Source organism: Salvelinus sp. IW2-2015, linkage group LG15, assembly GCF_002910315.2.
Source record: "Salvelinus sp. IW2-2015 linkage group LG15, ASM291031v2, whole genome shotgun sequence".
NCBI lineage: Eukaryota > Metazoa > Chordata > Actinopteri > Salmoniformes > Salmonidae > Salvelinus > Salvelinus sp. IW2-2015.
In genome coordinates, this window is record NC_036855.1 from 14049473 (window position 1) to 14070926 (window position 21454).

The 21454-nt window shown below is 42.9% G+C and overlaps 2 protein-coding genes across 6 annotated transcripts; one reads left to right on the forward strand and one right to left on the reverse strand.

Moving 5' to 3' along the window:
* The first annotated feature begins 396 nt into the window (after positions 1–396).
* Positions 397–13243, forward strand: LOC111974865 (mitochondrial-processing peptidase subunit alpha). The gene is made up of 13 exons (XM_024002926.2): positions 397–501; positions 5816–6018; positions 6139–6218; positions 6361–6443; positions 6620–6714; positions 6878–6978; positions 7160–7423; positions 7521–7613; positions 7733–7851; positions 7934–8024; positions 9279–9341; positions 9443–9587; positions 9744–13243. The coding sequence occupies exons 1-13, from the start codon at positions 455–457 to the stop codon at positions 9911–9913; spliced, it is 1554 nt and encodes a 517-aa protein (XP_023858694.1). The 5' UTR covers positions 397–454; the 3' UTR covers positions 9914–13243.
* On the reverse strand, positions 13145–21230 carry LOC111974853 (phosphatidylinositol polyphosphate 5-phosphatase type IV). Of its 5 annotated transcripts, none has more exons than XM_024002903.2 (11): positions 21170–21230; positions 18044–18928; positions 17006–17129; positions 16798–16895; positions 16589–16713; positions 16252–16371; positions 16018–16125; positions 15672–15833; positions 15396–15511; positions 15130–15266; positions 13145–14945 (listed from the first exon to the last, which is right to left on the reverse strand). In XM_024002903.2, the coding sequence occupies exons 2-11, from the start codon at positions 18874–18876 to the stop codon at positions 14813–14815; spliced, it is 1956 nt and encodes a 651-aa protein (XP_023858671.1). In that variant the 5' UTR covers positions 18877–18928; positions 21170–21230; the 3' UTR covers positions 13145–14812. The 5 variants fall into 5 exon arrangements, with proteins under 5 accessions (XP_023858671.1, XP_023858670.1, XP_023858669.1 ...); XM_024002902.2 differs by lacking the exon at positions 21170–21230 and adding an exon at positions 20641–20738; XM_024002901.2 differs by lacking the exon at positions 21170–21230 and adding an exon at positions 19540–19768 and having other exon boundaries at positions 18044–18945.
* Positions 21231–21454: the final 224 nt, after the last annotated feature.

The following is a 21454-nucleotide window of genomic DNA, read 5'->3' on the forward strand; positions in this document are numbered from 1 at the left end:
TGTTTCAGTAAGATTGGATTTTTCGCATTTATAACAATGGTTATCAACTGTACTGCAGGAATAATTGAGGTTGTGGTGGCAGCTGCAGAGAGGTATTTGGAGAGATATGTGGGTGTGTGAGTTATAGGGTCTGTTAAATGGTGGTGTCCCATCCATTCAGGTTGTTGGCCTGAGGTAGGACTAAATGTTTTATATTAACAAGGCAAGTCAATTAAGAACAATTAAGTATGGTGGTGTTATTTTTTGTGAGTTTTGTGTTTGATGGTATTTTTTTCCCCAAGCAAAGTATAAGGGATTTGTATTCCAGTCTAGTAGGTGGCGGTAAAGCAACATTTATTGGATGCCAACAGCCGTTAAACCTTATCAAAGAAGAAGACAAGGAGGAAGAAGAATAAGGAAAATAAAAGTGTTTGAAATAGCATCCGGGTGAATTAGTGGTCACAGAGAATTCAAGATGGCGGCGCACATGTCGCATTGTAGAAGTTGGGGCCGTGTTCAGAGGTAATATTCACAGCTTAGTATTTGCAAAAATAAAATACCGTAATATTTTATGTTCACGTTTATCTTAAAGCATTTGCATTGACTTTACTGAAATATGTAATTTCGTAATCAGCTAGCGCGCAAGCAAGCCGTGTAACTAATAGATTAATTCAAACAAAACAATGTTGTGGAAAGCTATATTTTGAATCTGCAGTCGGCTGCGAACGAATAGCATTATTGACAGTAGCGTTATATGCATGCGAGTGCAGTCGTGATTTCCTCTTTAGCTAGCTAACTAGGTAGCTGACGTTAGCTAGGTAGCTGACGTACACTATCACTGGCAATTTGGATTTCTGGACAAACACACTTTGGCATCATCAATAGTTAGCACGTCGTGCTGCCTAGCCCATTTTTATAAGCTAACTACTACCTTTAGAGTTTATTGACAATAGTATCTTCTGGCTGGGGAAGTTTTAAAGGTCCACTATAATTGCTCGGTTATTTCCTGATTGCAAAAGTATAATAGTTCGCCTATGTTCAGTTAATCTAACAAAACAAAGTATAGTGTAGAGAATCATTGTACCATCTAAACCACTGAAATATTTTCCATAACCGAAAATATTGTATTTTCAGCTGTTTGAAGCAGGAGTACAAAACCGATAGTAAAAGATGCATAAACGAAAAGTAAGATCAGGAAGCATAGAAATAGCACACACAAAACATGTACTGCTTCTTAGACTTACTTTCAATTAACTTACTTTTAAAGTTTATTATTATTATTTTTTGTATTTTACCCCCATTTTCTCCCCAGTTTTGTGATATCCGAAGGTCGAGTCATGAGTCGCTAGAGTGCGATAAGCCAAGTAAAGCCCCTCTGGTCAAAATCTCCCCTAACCCAGATGACTGTGGGCCAATTGTGTGCCGCCCTATGGGAGTCTCGGGCACGGCCGGTTGCGACACAGCCTGGGATCGAGCCCGGGTCTGTAGTGACGCCTCAAGCACTGCGATGCAGAGCCTTAGACCGCAGTGCCACTCGGTAGGCCGAGAATCACATTTCTATGTTTACGGAAAACATTTAAGTCTCCAAATATCTCAACTCTACGATGAAGTTGAGGGTAGACTAGTGTGGGCTGACTGGAGCTCTGATATCACATAAAATGAAGTTATCAAAAACGATGGAGGCACGCAAAGGCCAAATTGAGCTCCGCATCGCAGTGAGCCTCTGAATTTTTTTAACAATGTAGAGAGCTCCGTATAGTTCTGCATTGACTTGATTGGTTGACGGTAGGTGAGGGCGGGAGGTCCTGTATAAACACTAGCTCACTTCCTTGACAAATTCCTTAACAACAGCTCTGCGTTGCTCTGCAAAGCGCTGACTTCTGCAGAGGCCACATCACTGTGAACGCTGCACGGCCAATGCAGACAACGGATTGACCATGCAGCGGCGTTAAGATACAACTGGTCCAAGGAACATGTAACTGTTGACATTTGTTTTGCATGCTGAACAAGAACAACTCCAGGCAATATTACTATCCTAGTCCAACTGCGCACTGATTTAAACAATCAGTGTAAAGATATACAGGGTAAAGTTGATCGTTTCATAACGACGACAGCAATCACTTTGCGAGACACGCTGCATGGCCAATGCAGGAGAAAAGGAGCTCCCTAAACTTTCAAACGGTCAAAACCATTTGATTTTGAGGTGAGGTGAAATCTGAAGTTGTGCTATATTTCATTTGCGATCTCATAGCTAATTTGTAAACTATATAAATATTAATACGTTACTAGCCCAAACACTTAATCTGCAAAAATGATAGGTTAATTAGTGGGTGACTGTTATTTCAGAAGTGGGGGGACAAAAACAGGCTACATTGCACCCCCCTCCCCAAATCTGATATTGGTAGTTGGGTGGTAGATGCCAAGTCTCCCTCATGGCCCATGTGCCTACATTGTACATACGGCATAAACATGCAACATTCACACACACACATACACCATAGATACAGTTGAAGTCAGAAGTTTACTTACACCTTAGCCAAATACATTTAAACTCAGTTTCACAATTCCTGACATTTAATCCGAGTACAAATTCCCTGTCTTAGGTCAGTTAGGATCACCACTTTATTTTAAGAATGTGACATGTCAGAATAATAGTAGAGAGAATGATTTATTTCAGCTTTTATTTCTTTCATCACATTCCCAGTGGGTCAGAAATTTACATACACTCAATTAGTATTTGGTAGCATTGCCTTTAAATCGTTTAACTTGGGTCAAACGTTTTGGGTAGCCTTCCACAAATTTCCCACAATAAGTTGGGTGAATTTTGGCCCATTCCTCCTGAAAGAGCTGGTGTAACTGAGTCAGGTTTGTAGGCCTCGTTGCTCACACACGTTTTTTCAGTTCTGCCCACAAATTTTCTAGAGGATTGAGGTCAGGGCTTTGTGATGACCACTCCAATACCTTGACTTTGTTGTCCTTAAGCCATTTTGCCACAACTTTGGAAGTATGCTTGTGGTCATTGTCCATTTGGAAGATCCATTTGCGACCAAGCTTTAACTTCCTGAGTGATGTCTTGAGATGTTTTTTCAAAATATACTCATGTTGCCATCTATTTTGTGAAGTGCACCAGTCCCTCCTGCAGCAAAGCACCCCAACAACATGATGCTGCCACCCCTGTGCTTCACTGTTGGGATGGTGTTCTTCGGCTTGCAAGCCTCCCCCTTTTTCCTCCCAACATAACGATGGTCATTATGGCCAAACAGTTCTAGTTTTGTTTCATCAGACCAGAGGACATTTCTCTAAAAAGTACGATCTTGTCCCATGTGCAGTTGCAAACTGTAGTCTGGCTTTTTTATGGCGTTTTAGAGCAGTGGCTTCTTCCTTGCTGAGCGGCCTTTCAGGTTATGTCGATATAGGACTCGTTTACTGTGGATATAGATACTTTTGTACCTGTTTCTTCCAGCATCTTCACAAGGTCCTTTGCTGTTGTTCTGGGATTGATTTGCACTTTTCGCACCAAAGTACATTCATCTCTAGAGACCAGAAACGCGTCTCCTTCCTGAGCGGTATGACTGCTGCGTGGTCCCATGGTGTTTATACTTGCGTACTATTGTTTGTATCAAAAGCTTCTAAAGCCATGACACAATTTTCTGGAATTTTCCACTCTGTTTAAAGGCACAGTCAACTTAGTTTATGTAAACTTCTGACCCACTGGAATTGTGATACAGTGAATTATAAGTGAAATAATCTGTCTGTAAACAATTGTTTGAAAAATGACTTGTCATTCACAAAGTAGATGTCCTAACCGACTTGCCAAAAGTATAGTTTGTTTTCAAGAAATCTGTGGAGTGGTTGAGAAACTAGTTTTAATGACTCCAACATGTAAACTTCCGACTTCAACAGTATATATCATTTACACTTGCACAGTCAGCGCAGACAGATCCAGCTCAGAGAGGCCCAGCTCCTGAGCTCCATAAGAGGCAGATTCTAATTTAGAATGAAAAAATGGTTTAAGTTTCAAGCTTTAATGTCACGTGCTAGCTATTTAGCAGACTTATGGCTTGGTGATAGAAGCTATTCAGGAGCCTGTTGGTGTCGGACTTGATGTACCGCTTGCCATGCAGAAACAGAGTCTATGGTTTGAGTGGCTGAAGTTTTTAATGATTTTCCTTCCTTTCACAGCCTTAATGTAACAAATGTTAGATCATCGGACCAAATTGCATTGATTAGTTCTCTAATCAAACTGAATAGCACCGAATTATTTCAAACTAAAACGTATGGTTACTGATTTGTATCAGAGCTCATGTATCTATATATACGTTTTGAGTGGTCTTTAAAGGGAATGATTCACATCCCTAGCATTTACACATGACATTGTCCTGTCGGCTACAACAGTACTAAAACCGGTTAGAACAGTGTACAGTAAGTGTATATTTTACATTTGATATTATTTTGATGTGATGAAAGTAAAGGGCTGTATCTTTCTACAACTGTACAGCAATTGATAATCGATTCGCGTTTAGATTGAGTCTTTGGCTGTTTTGGCTACCAGAGCCGGTCTACCTCTGAAAATAACACAAGGTCCTTGGACCTAATGGACTAACGGTAACGTTAGGCTCCTTAAGAGTATATATTTGGCTAGGTGCTACCTAGAACATGTGGGAAGGTGAATATGGTAAATAGTTGTGACTTCAGTTCCCCTGACTGTCAAGACATGCTGTTGTTGATTGCCGCAATCCATAAACTAACCTAAACCTGGCCTCTTTCTAATCTTAGTGTGACATTTGTTTCCTCACTCGTCTCTAACATATATGGTCTAAAACGCCAAACGGTCTCTACAAGTCAGAATGTTGAATACATCTAATTTGAATTTACTCTGCTCATTTCGTCCTTATTCGGGTAGAAATGTGAGACAAAATATCCACAGGAAAGTAATATTAACTGACTTAAAACGAGGATCTCTGTGTGTGGCTATCCCGATTTTGTCTGCTTATAGACTAAAGCTGGACATTACATGATTTTAAACTACTTGGGATCCACAACACATTTCTGCGATTGCAGGTGAATTGTATACTTGTAGGCGCCAACTAAGACGTCTTAGGTCGCAGAATGTGAGCGGGAGAAAGAAGTGTGATTATGGGTCTTTCGCTTCCCGATCCGCATCTTATGTCCAGATAAACAGAATTCTGACATGCTAGACATTTTGGGTCGTATCTTTTCTACAATGCGATTTGTGCAACTTGTCCTCTGTTGCTTGGCTACAACCACAAAGAAGGGGTAATGATGACACTTCTTAAAGCCACAGGCACCGCGACTCATCTGGAAATTATAAAACTGACATGGTCTAGACAGGTCGCAATGTGAGCAAATTTGTGTAATATGAGCACACCAGTCGCGGACTTCAGGATGACAAGATTATGCAGACAATTCGCATAATGTTGGTGCTCCCAAGATGTGAGATTTTTGTTTTCGTGTAATGTATGCCTAGTTAAAGGCACGTGCACAAGACGGCAGTACATGCACGCAACACATGTATACTAACTGAAGTTTTGCAGGTGTTTACATGGTTTTGCGCATGTGTCAGGTTATAGTAATCTCAACCGCAGTACTGACGTTCTAAAAAATCGGGTAAATTATACTTCCCTGTGGATATTTTTCTTACATTTCTGCCTGAATAAGACAACTACAAGAGTAAGTTCAAATGTAATGTTTATCATTTTGGCTTGTAAGGAAACTCATGTTTTTGCAGTCCTTTAATTCATACTGGTTTGCAGAAGTCTGGGATTACAGTCTGATTTATTAGGCAAATTTAAACCTTACATCTTTGCATTTACAGGTTTGGAATTGCAGTATATAGAAAGTACAGCAGTGGCAGCAGATATCCAAATATCTCACTCTCTGCACCGTTACCAGGGATCCCTAAACCAGTGTTTGCGTCCGTTGACGGGCATGAGCAATGCGAGACTAAAATCACTACTTTGGAAAATGGCCTTAAAGTAGCATCTCAAAACAAGTTTGGTCAATTCTGCACTGTTGGAAGTAAGTTGCTACAGCATTTGAATATAACTGATATTTTCTTATTCTATTTCAGAAAGTCTCCATTGCTGCATAATCAATAAAGTATGAGCGAATGATGATTTGCTTCTTCTCTCCTTCCAGTTTTAGTAAATTCAGGATCCAGACATGAGACAAAATACCCCAGTGGAATTTCACACTTTTTGGAGAAACTGGCCTTTTCTGTAAGTGTCATCTGCTTTGAGACGGCTTGTGCAAGACATGTCCCACCTTTTTGCCTCAGTGTTGTCCCTTTTGTAGCCTAAGCAAATTGATGGCCATGTTTTTGTTTATGGGAAACGATGAAAGTACAATGTGCATCTTCAGTCCACAGCCCAGTATGGCAGTAAAGATGAAATTCTTCTCACACTTGAAAAACATGGAGGGATCTGTGACTGTCAAACATCCAGGTATGAATCATTTCCTTTGGCTTCAATGTCCAGGCACAGTATGTTTTCTCTCTGACTGATGGAAAGGTATACTAACTATAGTCATGGTACTCTTTATCCCGTTCAGTGTTGTACTGCTTTGGAAGGGGATGAAGCTTTTCAGTCAGTTTGTGTGACGCCTAAGGTTTTATTCACAGAGACACCACCATGTATGCCGTCTCTGCCGAGGTGAAGGGACTGGACACGGTAGTCAGCCTGCTCTCTGATGCTGTATTGCAGCCACGCCTGCTAGGTGAGTCAACACTTTGAGTGACAGGTTTGTCATCGTGTTTGACGTCTCCTTCAATGATTTGGGGAAAATGTTGACTTAATTGAATTGTCTACGAAAGTAAGACTAGTAAACGTTTTTGTGGGAGTATATTTTCTTCAGGGATGGCTCTGCTTCTGGTTACTAGATGAGGAGATTGAGATGACTAGGATGGCAGTGCGCTTTGAGCTGGAGGATCTGAACATGAGGCCTGACCCTGAACCTTTACTGACAGAGATGATCCATGCAGTGAGTCATGCTATTGATTGATCCTCAGAAATTACAACACTCTTGAGCTGCATGAAGTCTATTGTTGCACCGTTACTAATTTACTTTGGCCCCACCTCTGCAGTGAGCCTAGATCAATTGCGCCATTTATGGACAAATTCGTATGATGATACATAACTTTTCACAACACTCTGTGAACTAGGCAGCATATCGGGGGAACACTGTTGGGTTGCCTCGCTTCTGTCCAGTAGACAACGTGGAGAAGATCGACAAGAAGCTGCTACACACGTACCTGCGGAGCTACTACTGCCCAGAGCGTATGGTGCTAGCCGGTGTGGGCATCGAACATGAACAACTGGTGGCCTGCGCCAGGAAATATCTGCTGGATGTGAAGCCAGTATGGGGAGCCAGTACGCCTACCAATGTCGACCTGTCTGTGGCACAGTACACTGGTGGAATCGTAAGGGTAAGAGCAGGAAGATTTTTCCCTTTCTTTCCTTCCTTCCTTTTTCCTTGTTTATTTTACTAAATCAGAATGTAAATCTCTGTTTTGATCCTCTCAGATGGATAAGGATATGTCAGATGTGAGCCTTGGCCCCACTCCCATCCCTGAGCTCACCCACATCATGATTGGCCTGGAGAGCTGCTCGTTCCTGGTGGGTGCTCACTGTGATTGGTTGGTGTGGAGGATCTCCCGCCCACTTGCTTGAACTGTCTCAAGCTCTATCTAGGCTATCCTGTATCTGGATGTTAATATACATATTTTGTGATACAGGAGGAGGACTTCATCCCATTTGCCGTCCTCAACATGATGATGGGTGGAGGCGGGTCCTTCTCAGCGGGGGGTCCTGGGAAAGGCATGTTCACTCGGCTTTACCTGAACGTGCTCAACAGGTAAGCAGGATACACCCTTCTCAATTCTAATGAAAGTAATTACGATTGTATTTTTTTAACTTCATTTAAAAAAAATCTACAGGCATCATTGGATGTACAATGCCACCTCATACCATCACAGTTACGAGGACAGCGGCCTGCTGTGTATCCATGCCAGTGCAGACCCCAGACAGGTAGGGAGAGGAGATTCAGGAGGGGCAGGACTTTACACTGAAGTTTAAATGGCTAATACTAAGCTGCCAGATGCTTGGAATATAATATCTGTTAAAAATAAAACATTTTTGTTATATCTTAAAATAATAATTTGGTGGTGGCTTATATTTGTCAAATTTCACACATTTACATGCACTCAGTGGCCAGTTTATAATGTATACCCATCTAGTTGTGTGTCGGACCCCCCTTTGCCTCCAGAACGGCCTGAATTCTCCGGGGCATGGGCAAGTTGCTCAATTGGTATCAAGGGACCTAACGTGTGCCAGAAACATTCCCCACATTACACCACCGCCACCAGACTGAGGCCATGGACATATACTGCTTATGCCAAATTCTGACTGCCATCAGCATGACTCAACAGCAAGCAACTGGAATTTGTTGGACTAGGCAATATTTTTCCACTCAATTGTCCAGTGTTGGTGATTGTGTGCCCACTGGAGCTGCTTCTTTAGGAGTGGAACCTGGTGTGGTTGTCTGCTGCAATATACAAGGACTGACGAGTTGTGCGTTCCGAGATACCGTTCTGTACACCAATGTTGAACTGCGGCGTTATTTGCCTGGTGGTGGACCGCCATTCTCATTCGACCTCTCAACAAGCTGTTTTCGCCGACAGGACTTCCGCTGACTGGATGTTTGTTTTGTCGTACCATTCTCGGTAAACCCTAGACAGTGTAGTGTATGAAAAGCCCAGGAGGCTGGCCTTTTCTGAGATGCTTGATCTGGCGCGCCTGGCACCGACGATCATACCACGCTCAGTGTCTTAGGTCACTCGTTTTGCCCGTCTAGCATTCAATTGAACAGTAACTGAATGCCTCAATGCCGGGCTCTGCCTGCTTTATATAGCAACCCATGGCCACGTGACTGTTTGTAGGCGCGACCCATTTTTGTGAATGGGGTGGTGTGCCTAATAAACTGGCCATTGAGGGTGTGATAATTGGAAGTGTTTTTTGCACATCCCAACTCTCCGAGACACCCTCTGTCATTATCAATGGCGACCCTGGCGCAATTAGGGTTAAGTGCCTTTCTCAAGGGCACATTGAGAGATTTGGCACCTTGTCGGCTCAGATTGCTAGTTAGAACCCTTATGTTACTGGCCCAATAACCTTTAGGCTATCTGGCGCCCCTGGATTTGACTTTGTATGATGTGTGTTCTCTGACTTTGTGAAAGTGCTGCCATTCCAAAGTTGTTGATTACAACATCTTGCTTTGTCAAGGTTCGGGAAATGGTGGAGATTATAACCAGAGAGTTCATTCAGATGGCTGGGACAGCAGGAGAGGTAAGGCTTGTCACAAAAGCCATTTTAAAATGACAAAGATTTCTGAACTTGGAACTCTCTCTTTGAACTTCCAAACGTTGCATCTCTCTTTCTGTGCTCAGATGGAGTTGGCGAGAGCGAAGACGCAGCTCAAGTCCATGCTGATGATGAACCTGGAGTCGCGGCCGGTTATCTTTGAGGATGTCGGCCGACAGGTTCTAGCCACAGGGAAGAGGAAGCTGCCATACGAGCTGTGTGACCTCATCAGTGAGTAGTAGTGTCCTGGGTCATAATAGTGGATATTGATATCAAGCCCAGAATGAAACATTAGTGTCTGACAATCTGCAGGAAAATGACAAATCATGACTGTCATGGCAGATCAGTAGTTCTTTATGCTGACTTTTCACTCACTTCTCTTTCCAGGTAACATTACAGCAAGCGATATCAAGAGGGTCACAACCAAGATGCTGCGCAGCAAGCCAGCAGTAGCAGCGCTAGGAGACTTGACTGAGATGCCCTCCTATGAGCACATCCAAGCTGCCCTATCCAGCAAGGACGGGCGCCTGCCTCGCATGTACCGCCTCTTCCGATAGACCTCCCTGCGTTTACCCTGACATCAATGTATATACTGGACACTGACCTACACTACCGTCAAAAGTTTTAGAACACCTACTCATTCAAGGGTTTTAATTTATTTAAAATGTTTTCTACATTGTAGAATAATAGTGAAGACATAAACTATGAAGTATAACAAATGGAATCATGTAATAGCCCAAAAAGTGTTATCCACCCTTTGCCTGGACGACAGCTTGGCACTCTCTTGGCATTCTCTCAACCAGCTTCACCTGGAATGCTTTTCCAACAGTCTGGAAGGAGTTCCCACACATGCTGAGCACTTGTTGGCTGCTTTTCCTTCACTCTGCGGTCCGACTCATTCCAAACCATCTCAATTTGGTTGAGGTCGGGGGATTGTGGAGGCCAGGTCATCTAAGGCAGCACTCATCCCTCTCCTTGGTAAAATAGCCCTTACACAGCCTGGAGTTGTGTTGGGTCATTGTCCTGTTGAAAAACAAATGATAGTCCCACTAAGCCCAAATCAGATGGGATGGTGTATTGCTGCAGAATGCTGTGGTAGCCGTGCTGGTTAAGTGTACCTTGAATTCTAAATAAATCATAGACCGTGTCACCAGCACAGCACCCCCACACAATCACACCTCCTCCTCCATGTTTCAAGGTGGGAACCACACATGCGGAGATCATCCGTTCACCCACACGGTGTGTCACAAAGACACGGCGGTAGGAACCAAAAATCTCAAATTTGGACTCCAGACCAAAGGACAAATGTCCATTGCTTGAGTTTCTTGGCCCAAGCAAGTCTCTTCTTCTTATTGGTGTCCTTTACTAGTGGTTTATTTGAAGCAATTTGACCATGAAGTCCTGATTCACACAGTCTCCTCTGAACAGTTGATGTCTGTTACTTGAACTCTGAAGCATTTATTTGGGCTACAATTTCTGAGGCTGGTAACTAATGAACTTATCCTCTGCAGCAGAGGTAACTCTGGGTCTTCCTTTCCTGTGGCGGTCCTCATGAGAGCCAGTTTCATCATAACGCTTGATGGTTTTTGTGACTGCACTTGAAGAAACTTTTTGAAGTTCTTCAAATGCTCCACGTTGACTGACCTTCATGTCTTAAAGTAATGGACTGTCGTTTCTCTTTGCTTAATTGAACTGTTTGTGCCATAATATGGACTTGGTCTTTTACCAAATAGGGCAGTCTTCTGTATACCCCCTTACCTTGTCACAACACAACTGATTAGCTAAAACGCATTAAGGAAAAGATTCCACAAATTTACTTTTAAGGCACACCTGTTAATTGAAATGCATTCCAGGTGACTACCTCATGAAGTTGGTTGAGAGAATGTGCAAAGCTGTCAAGGCAAAGGGTGGTTATTTGAAGAATCTCAAATATAAAATATATTTTACATATTTTTTGGTTACTACATGATTCCATGTGTTATTTCATAGTTTTGATGTCTTCACTATTATAATACATTGTAAAAAATAGTCAAAAGAAAAACCCTTGAATGAGTAGGTGTTGTAAAAACTTTTGACCGGTATGGTACACTAATGTTCTCTCAATGGAGCTGTGCTAAGCACTGGGAGAGAACTACTGTTTGGATCTCCAACTGTAAAAGAAAAGTTTTGAGTGAGGTGATTTTTAAAAACAACATTTTACTCGGTGAGGATATACCCTGCTCTGCGTACCTGGAGCGTCTACACTTTCTTGCCAGAGGGAAGTTTTCATTTCCTGTTCACTATCCCACCTGACCCACGTTGGCTGGGATGGTTTGCATGCTTTTTGGGTTTAATTCCAAGTATGTGTGAATGAATATGGCTCGAGAGTTACATTGCTGGATCTGTAGAGGGAGACCTACAAATTACCTTCATGGTAAAAAGGAAAATAAAGGGTTGTGATTTTCTGTTTCCCAGCCTTCTGTTGGATAGCAAACAGGCCCGGGCCCGGTTGCCCGACAGCGATGGAATTTCGGCTTATGAGTTTTAATGATGCGTTGTTCCTATAACAGCCGAAGATGTAACATGCGTTTCCCAAAAACACCACACAGAGAGAACGTTCACGAAGTCCATCGTTGGAGCATGTCGATATAGTGATAGGATCAAAAGATAGGCAGCGCTGCTGAGGTTATCGGTGGTCACAGACAGATAAACATCTTGATTCTCTGTTTAGTGTAGATATTCTGTTCATGAAGTGACGTGGAAGGGGGAAAAAAAACAAACATCTAATGACGCACTTAGTAGTTCTACGAGTGGTCTGAGGCAGTCGGTAAATAATGTGCGTTTTCAAATACAACTTTAGGGTTTTGGGAAACTGCTCAGAGACTTAACGATGCTCCTACAAAGGCTCTAACGATGAACTTAGCCTTAAGATACTTTTGGAAAACTGGGCCCTGGACTACACTGTATGTGTGAATGTCCTAGCAATGTCCTACTACACTGATGTTTGCACAATTAACACAGATACTTCCTTAAATTTGACAGACACTTTTTATGACATTTCAGAGGCTGGAGTCTCACCCAAGGCCTTGTCATCTACAAGGTGTTGAAAGTGTTCCACAGGGATGCTGGCCCCATGACTCCAATGCTTCCCACAATTGTCAACTTGCGTGGATGTCTTTTGAGTGGTGAACCATTCTTGATACACGGGAAACTGTTGAGCGTGGAAAACCCCAGCACCATTGCAGTTTTTGACACACTCAAACTGGTTCACCTTGCACCTACTACCATAGGTACCATAGGTTCAAAGGCACTTAAATCTTGTCTTGCCTAGTTGCCCACTGAATGGCACACATACTCAATCCATGTCTCAATTGTATCAAGTCTTAAACATCCTTTAACCTGTCTCCTCCCCTTCATCTCTAGACTGATTGAAGCAGATTTAACAGGTGATAATAGCTTTCACCTGGTCAGTATGTCATGGAAAGAGCAGGTGTTGTACACTCAATGTATATAGTACTGTGTGTGTGCTGATATCCTTTCAGGTACCAGAGAAATCTTTACATGTATTTCTCATTTCCAAAACTATATTGGAATGGTATGCGTCTTCTCTAAATTGTAATAATGTATTTAGCTTTTTCACTTTCTGTTTCAGAATACTGCCACAATCTTACATTTTATTTCAAACCAAGGTTTCGTTGGGTCCTTGAGAGAAAGTGAAAATAATGAATGTGATGACCCATATGTATATCTGTATTCTGGTAAATTAATAATTGCCATGAATGGACAGTCAATTAGCATTTATAAAGCAATTATACTGTCCTTCTTTGAGGGATATTTAATGTCCACTTCAGATGACAGAAGAAAACATTTGTTTCACAATCAAAATAAAACAGAAATGACAAACATTCCATGTGATGTTACATCACAAATCATGTGTTATAAAAGACCCACAGATATGGAGTCCTGAGAAAATCACAAACAAGATCACAGGCACTTGCCCTGAGCGTTAAAGTGAATGAGAACTCATGATTCACCATTACACCAGAACCATTAATCTTCATGCAATGAATTCTCTTCCCCTCGTTAGCACAATACAGTACATGGAAAGTATTTTTTTGATGAAGTTACATGAGTGTATTTCATTTAGTCATGACAGATGACATTAAGGCAATGAATCAGAGTTCAACCCCTCCAACATCACCATTGCAAAAGATGGTTCTGTATCCATTATGTGAGATATTAAACAATATGTTAATAAGCAAGATATTTCACAAAAATCAATCAATCTGTTTTTATACAATGCCAGAAAAGCCACCATGCATTAATTCAATAAGTACCATACTTGCAGGAAATGTATGTTCATCAAGCAACATCGAAATGTCCCTTAAATTTGACAGGGATAAGTCCATTTCTGTGAAATCATGGGTCACTTTTTTCTTTATTGGAGGAAATCCCAAAACATCCCAAAAGTTTGGTATATCAAAGAAAGTGCTTTATACTGCTTAAGATCTGTTTGATGAAAATGCATTGACAAGGCCTTTGAATACAGGTACACAAAGTAAAAAGTGACACTACATATGGTCCATATCAACCTGGCTTGTTAAATAAATGTACAAAATAAAACACAAAAAGAACGTATTAAGTACAGTATACTCAGAGCAACATCAGCCAACCAGGACACACGGGTGGGGGTGAGTAACTGATTAGCTTTCAAATCTTCAATGTCAGGTTCCCCAGTTCAGTCTTGTTTATAGAAGGTCTGTATAAATAGACCAGTTTACTGCCGAGTCTGCAGACTGGGGTCTGTCTGAACTCAAGGTCCCCGCCTTCGAGAACAGCCCCACAGCTCCCCCGCCCAAACCACATGAGTGACACAGTTCCAACAGCTCTCAGTAGGGGGGCGCTCATGGATCAGCCTACGTGACTTCCATGACTCACAGGGAGATTCTCAATTGGGCAAAAGTGCATCCTCTACTCCCTGACCCGGAAAGCGATAAGTGGTCGAGGAGAGTGTCAATTCGTTAGTAGGCGAACGTAGGAGTCTGCTCATTACCTACTTCAGCAGAAGATGCACAATAGTATCCTGGGCTAGTGTTTAAAAATCCATCACACCCCTTTTGAATCAGCTGTTGTTTTCTCAAAGGAGAAAAGTATGCACACATTTAAAAACTATACGATACTTTTGTCTAGAAAATGTCTTGCACAACTAGCTAAATTTGTATCACTTTACACATTTATTTGGGGATTCTACCCCTGTCAACGTAATTTGCCTGATGACGCGCAAGTGGAGAACGAGAGTCATTTCATACAAGCGCATTTGTTTCTACGTTTCCTCGATTGCCTTTGACCTTTTTCAAAAGCAGACGAGGATGCAAGGCCTCGGACAAAACCAACAGATTCTCCCACAGACTGGGCTGGAAGTGGAAACAAGACTGGTTCTCTTCGGTCCCTCATGGCTGGGTCAGAGTGATTCTGGTTCAGGAGATGGAGCAGATGGTGCTGCTGCCCTGGTCCTTCGTGGCTTCTCTCTTCTTCAGCTCTCTGGTGATCCTCCTCCTGATGCCCTCCAGGTACAGACTCCTGTCAAACTGGCCTGCTCCCAGAGGAATACTGAGAAACACGCCAGACAGTGAACAAATAAAAAAGGGTTAACCAACTGTTCTAAACTTTGAGCTTTTCGTTGACAGCACTTTTGGACAACGTAATTACTACGAGAAAGGTTAATAGTGTTGGAGCTGAAAGCTGCAAATAGCTTGCTGCTTCAACAGCTAAGAGAGGCAGGGGTGGGACTCACTTGTCTCTTCCAGGACGGAGTTTGACCTGGAACATGCCGATGACAGGCCGGTGGTCTGACGTCTTTATCATTGAACAGCTGGTGTACTTTATCACTTTGATGTCATCCACCTGCCTGTTCCTGAACAGTATTCTGTCCTAGAGCACACAGAGGAACAGTCAAATAAAACATTCTTTTTGTGTGTGTGTTTAAAACAAGCCTATATAATAAAGCAAAGAGGCTTGCTTGTATGAATGACACAGGGTATGACTGATGGTGACACGTACTGTGTATGAGGGAGTTCTCTGCTTAGAGGTGGTGTCGTACACGTCACAGCCAATGTCAAATTTGTAGGTGGGGAGGAACTGAATCAGTGCTTCCTGGAAGCCTTTAAAGATGGAACCTAGAACAGAGCATAACACATTTGTACTCTATTGTCAAGTATCTGTCACAGTGAGTATGGTAACAATACATTGAGATATCATTCACAATCTAATACATGTAATATTTGCCTGAACCTCTGGTTCTTAGTGTTAGAATGGTGTTGTTCCATGTAGACGTACCATCCTTCATTTCCTTGGAGAGTTGGTCATGGTGGAGAAGAGGGCCCATGTCCACACCCTGGTTCTGGTTTAGAAGGGCCTCTACCCCCCCACGGTCTTCACTCAGGCGGAAGTTAAAGTCTCCAAACCAGAAAACCTCATCAAACCGTGTTGTCACATCCGCTGAAAGACATGAAACATAGTCATTATCAGTAACATTAACAATGGACTTATTGAGTACTTGTTGCATGAGGGAAACTACAGCATTTCTCCTCACATAATAAGGATGCTCTTCTAGATGTGACAGCGGTACTTCAATATAGTAGTAGTACTGCAATAAACAGCTCTTGTCTTTAAGAGTACTTACAGGATGTGGAGCGGTAAGGGTTGGTGTCTGGAAGAACTTTAGGGAGAGCAAGTGCTTCAACGATCTTGTTGTAGTCCAGAATCCTCTCGTACACTCTGGAATCTCCAGCTGGAACATAAAGACATTTATTAAATCACCTAGTTAGCAGTGCGACTGTATCCAAAAGGCTTTCCACTTCCTGTTTACATTCACAGGTAATAGCATCACCTCCTGAACAACAGAGGTGTCACTCACAGGTAAAATGGGAGGTGATGAAGAGGAAGGAAGTGCCAAAGAAGGTGAAGCCGATCCCCACGGCTCCTTTGGTTTTGATCTGAGACATGATGCGTGTTGTGACCGTGGCATGCTCCACTTCTGTTAGGAGGAGATGCGGTGGTTACAGGGACCGAATCAGATCACGTACTGTACACATAAAATGTGCAGTGGGTAGCCAGAGAGATCACCTTATAATGTTACCTCTCTTACAACATTTTAATTAAGAGACCTTCTGAGATTTGTTGATGGGAAAGGACTGATTCACTCTCCTCTGAAAAAAAAACGACAACTTGTAGTAGAGACATTCGGGACGGACCTGAGCAGAACCAAATGAGGTCCCTCCTGACGAACACCGTGAGGTAGAGAACCCCGTGGGAGGCTGCGTAGAGCATGACGTAGTATGGCCCCAGAGTCTCCTGAAGACGGATCTCCCATTCCCTCCTGTAACACACACACACAATCAGCATAGAGTGCTGAAGACTCGATTGATATAATGCAAAATGCTCTCATACAGTCGTCCTATACCGGTCAGGACATCCCTCCTGGACTCCGATGATGTAAAAGTCTTGTGCAAATTCAGAGTCTGTCGGGAGCAACAGATCATCTAGGTTGTTTGGAAGTCCCTGAAAATGATACGGAAGTAGTCTTTTTTTTATTATCAAAGAGTGAGTGTAGAACTGTGTACAGATATTCAGGCTCTAGGCCTAATGTTGAACAGTAGGAGTGGCCTCACCTTCTCTCCATGCATGTTCCATGTGGCTATGTAGACGCCAACTCTCCTCTCTGGGAAATAGCGGTCCAGCTCCTCAGCGCCCAGAAGGGCACCACTGCCCAGCACGCTGCCCTCCAGAAAACTCCTGGAACACAATGAGGAAATGAACACTTCATAACCGGAGGTATAGCAGCACTGTTTTCCCTGCTTGCTCTAACAAACAATTAGTATTCTTGGATACTTTGAACCAAACCCATTTCAAATGTCTGGTAGGCTCCATTATAAAGGTTCTGTAGAATACACACACAATTCAAAGAACGCTGGATATTATTGGTGCTGAGGCACATTTCAAAACATAGGCTTCTTCCATAGCTGATAGCTGTCAAACATTTCAGATAAATCCCCCGATTCCTTGAACAGCTCCTTGCTGAGGCACAACACGTGTATTGAGACCCATCTTTGCTCCCTGAATGGTGGAAAAAGCTATGCTGATTCACACACTCCCACCTGACAATTTCCTCCATCAGAGTGAGCACTTACATACCATAAGCCTCTGAGGCCTTCATTGAAGCAGAACTGCAGCCAGTGTTGCTAGTGCACACACCGATGCTAATGCCCTAGCTGCAGATGTGCCACGGTAATAATTACAGCATAGTCTTCTTGGTTACCATTCACTGATGGTGATTGTGACCGCACACAATAAGTTACAATAGCTCAAATGCCCATCTGTAGTTCATGCAGAATATATTTAACTCAAGGCACACCTCAATTCTTATCATGAGATGTCATGTTCCACATCACAGGAAGTGCATTATTGTATCAATGAAATGGAGCATCCCTTAAGCCCATCTTTATTTTAGAGCTGCATCAAACATTCAAAGGATACTTTATACACTATAGTTAGATCACCTATTAGTTTCAATGCCTTCAGAAAGCTATCAAGACTTACAGCACTTTGATACCGGTATGGTATCCAATACAGGTAGAGAAGGCTTCTGCCGGACGTATCTGGTCAGTAATCTGGAGAGGATATCATGAGTGAGAGGCGTGTAGCCCTACCTGTTCCTGACGTCCCTGGGTCTTATGGGGTTCAACACGCTGAAGGTGGACTTCATGGAGTTGACAGAGGTGTTGTCCAACACCATGTTATCCAGAAGCCGGCTGTCGCTCAGGTTCCTGTGCAGGTGCAGCCTCTCCGGCCCAGCTCTCCCCGGCACAATGCCATAATCCACGCAATCCCTGTCAATCCGATTAGCCGTCCTTAAGGACTCCGACGCCAAGGTCTGCTCCAGAGCAGGAAGTGGACCCGATGGTTGTAAGGGAGAGAGGCGTAACTTGAAGGGCCTCGCCCGCTGCTCCGCTGGGTCACCGTGGTGGTCGTGGGACCTCCTCTCGTACTCGGAGAGGCTCTGGCCCCTGGCTCTGAAGACCGGGGACCCTGTAGGAGTTAAGAGGGGTCCAACGATGGAGCTCTGTCCGTTCCTTAAGGTGGCAGCACCGCTCAAGGTGAACACACCTGTAACTGTCGAGTCCTCCTTAAGAGAGTCTGTGGAGGAACCAGTCTCAGCTGGGTCAGTCAGACTCTCCTGGCTGTGCTTAAGTCTTCTGCTTCTCACCTCCTCCATCGAACCGCTCTTCGACAGTGCAGGGGGCTTGGGCAGAAGGGGCGGTCGCGGTTGGTAGAGACTGGTCTTACTGCTTTGGTCTTGTACATCCTGAGGGAATTTCAGGGTGTCGAGGAGCTTGGTGGGTTTGTTGTCCTCTGTAGGGGGGTTCACTGGCATCTTGTCACTGCTAACTCCTTCTGGATCCTTCCCACCAGGAGCTCCACGAGGTAACACTCCATCAGGCTGAGAGGGGCTACTGTCCTCCCCATTCTCAGTCATCCTCATGCCAGGCTGCACCTTCTGTCAGATGTCAGTACCATGCCATGGAAGAGGTCATCTAGAAAACAATTATAGCTACTGTACTATTAATGAGAATGGATTGATAATATTTCTAATTATATGCTTGATTGTTACACTAGCTAGCTAGACACTTGCTATGTTACTTATCTTACACAAGCAATGAAGCTAGGTAGCAACGAGTTGATTAGCCCGACTAAGTTAGCTGCACATATGGTTGGCTCATGTTAGCTAGCTAAATAACTGGAAGAGAGAACTCCACAGACAAAAGAAGAAACCTTAGTTACCAGTATATTTGACAGCTCTGTTGGCAGTAATGTTAACTGGACGCTAAAATTGCTAACTACTGTGATGACATGTAAAGCCATCTAGCTAGCACATGTTTACGATTATGCTAGCTTGTTAGCCACATCATCGTAAACATGTGCTGCTAGAAAAGATAGCTGCTTGCTATGCGCTCTAACGTTAGCTATATAGCATTCGAATTCACATAACATTCGCTAGATAGCTAGCAGAAACGCATTGGTAAAACGTTGTAGCTGCTAGCTGTGCTAGCTAATATTTTAACCTATGACAGACCGCTAGGAATATGGCAGTCTGGGAAAGACAAACGCATTAGACACGACACTACATTTAATCAACGTTAGATACCTGGGGAAAAGCGAAATCAAGTTTCGTCCATTACAACATTGTGAGAATATATCGTTAGAGGTAACATTAACTAGCTAGCTATTTTTAGTTTAGCTCTCAACGCTAAACCAAACTTTCCACTTCTCTAGACGTGGTTTTTCTTCTTCATTGATGTTTACTGGCAGACTACACTCATGTGTATTGCCGCCACCTACTGTAAGGGGTAGTAAAAAATACCCCCAAAACAAAATAGGTTTTTCGATTAACAAATTCATACTAATTACCAAAAACACAAACCAAATTCACGCTACTATCCTGTATAAAATACTACACCTTCGGTCGGATTTCAATGTATTTTCAGATCCCTACACAGGCTCATGGAACCTCTTCATTCAGTACTCCCTGTAATATTTCGGCTGTATAGTCCTGGAGATCCAGAAATCTATTTGCCGCCATCACAATGATGTCTAACTTAGAATGTTTTATTAATTTGACTAGTGCAATTTATCACTAAGTCCACCTTCTTCACTGTTAGTGTGTTGGGATCCTTCTCCTGCATGCAATTCACTGCAGACTGTGGGCCATCCACTGCCATCCACTACCATCTCACCTCTACTCACTCCTTCAGCTATTTTCACTGCCTCCACATAGGAGACCTGCTGGATAGCCCTGACCCTACCTACTGCGCCCTCCATCCTTACAGGGCACTCCGGGAACGTGATTCCCATCACAATTACAACATGCTTCATCTGACTCGTCAACTGCTACATACATTATTTATTACTTCGACAAACACTTGCCACGTGTCCAGACTTGTTATAATTGTAACACTGCAGCGGCTTCTGTACTGTACATATGGTCTGACCGCATTTCTCACATACCCACGTTTTACATACATCGGGTGAACCACTTCATCAAACGACTAAATAAAACCGATAGGCTTTGCTCCTTCTTTCCATCTATCATTTGATTCAAGCGATGTGCGTCTACCACTCACTCCTACACGAGATTACACATTAACCGGAGCCCTACTCTAAAAAGCATAGCTTTCCACGTCATACGTCGGCATCTTGTAGAGCCACAGAGCTTTCTCCTTTTGCGCTCACGATATCAACATCATACCTAGCTCATGGTCACTCTGACCGATTCCACTCTACCCAATTCGTCGTTCACCATCTTCGAGACCGCAAACGGGAAAAACGAGAAAACAAAATACACGTTGCTTGCATTGTAGCGCCACCTACTGGTAGCTAGTAATAGTAGTTGTACAACTACCCGAGCCACCCTGATCTCATGCCATGAGTCTACATAAATAGTTCGCTGATACAATTAGGAATTGGAATATTAAAATGGACATGAATGTTCTAAGAAGGGTTTATTTCACATTAATTCGACATTACAAAGTATCAATGGCAGCTGATGCTGAATTATTTGACACAATTCACATACAAGAAAACCATCAACACAATATAAACTACAACTTTAAAATACATATATTTTGGAAAACCATTCAGAGCTAAGGGTAAAACAGAAATGGCAGTCCACAGCTCGCTGGTTGAGCAGTCTAGTTCTATGAAAGTATAACAATTCTGCCATTTTGTTCAGGGAATATAGGTCAGCCAATTGTTTACAGACAGATTATTTCACTTACAATTCACCGTATCACAATTCCAGTGGGTCAGAAGTCTACATACACTAAGTTGACTGTGCCTTTAAACAGCTTGGAAAATTCCAGGAAATTATGTAATGGCTTTAGAAGCTTCTGATAGGCTAATTGACCTCATTTGAGTCAATTGGAGGTGTACCTGTGGATGTATTTCAAGGCCTACTTTCAAACTCAGTGCCTCTTTGCTTGACATCATGGGAAAATCAAAAGAAATCAGCCAAGACCTCAACAAAACTATTGTAGACCTCCACAAGTCTATTGTAGACCTCC

What these genes read in the sequence shown, in the direction of transcription:
- LOC111974853 (XM_024002903.2), bottom strand. Translation starts at nt 18,876, where the DNA reads ATGAGGATGACTGAGAATGGGGAGGACAGTAGCCCCTCTCAGCCTGAT. An exon ending in CCCAGGGACGTCAGGAACAG is followed by an intron (nt 17,130 to 18,043) that starts GTAGGGCTACAC and finishes ATTGTGTTCCAG; the next exon opens with GAGTTTTCTGGAGGGCAGCG. An exon ending in CCTCATTTGGTTCTGCTCAG is followed by an intron (nt 16,372 to 16,588) that starts GTCCGTCCCGAA and finishes TCCTCCTAACAG; the next exon opens with AAGTGGAGCATGCCACGGTC.
- LOC111974865 (XM_024002926.2), top strand. Translation starts at nt 455, where the DNA reads ATGGCGGCGCACATGTCGCATTGTAGAAGTTGGGGCCGTGTTCAGAG. An exon ending in TGTGACTGTCAAACATCCAG is followed by an intron (nt 6,444 to 6,619) that starts GTATGAATCATT and finishes TTTTATTCACAG; the next exon opens with AGACACCACCATGTATGCCG. An exon ending in ACACTGGTGGAATCGTAAGG is followed by an intron (nt 7,424 to 7,520) that starts GTAAGAGCAGGA and finishes TGATCCTCTCAG; the next exon opens with ATGGATAAGGATATGTCAGA.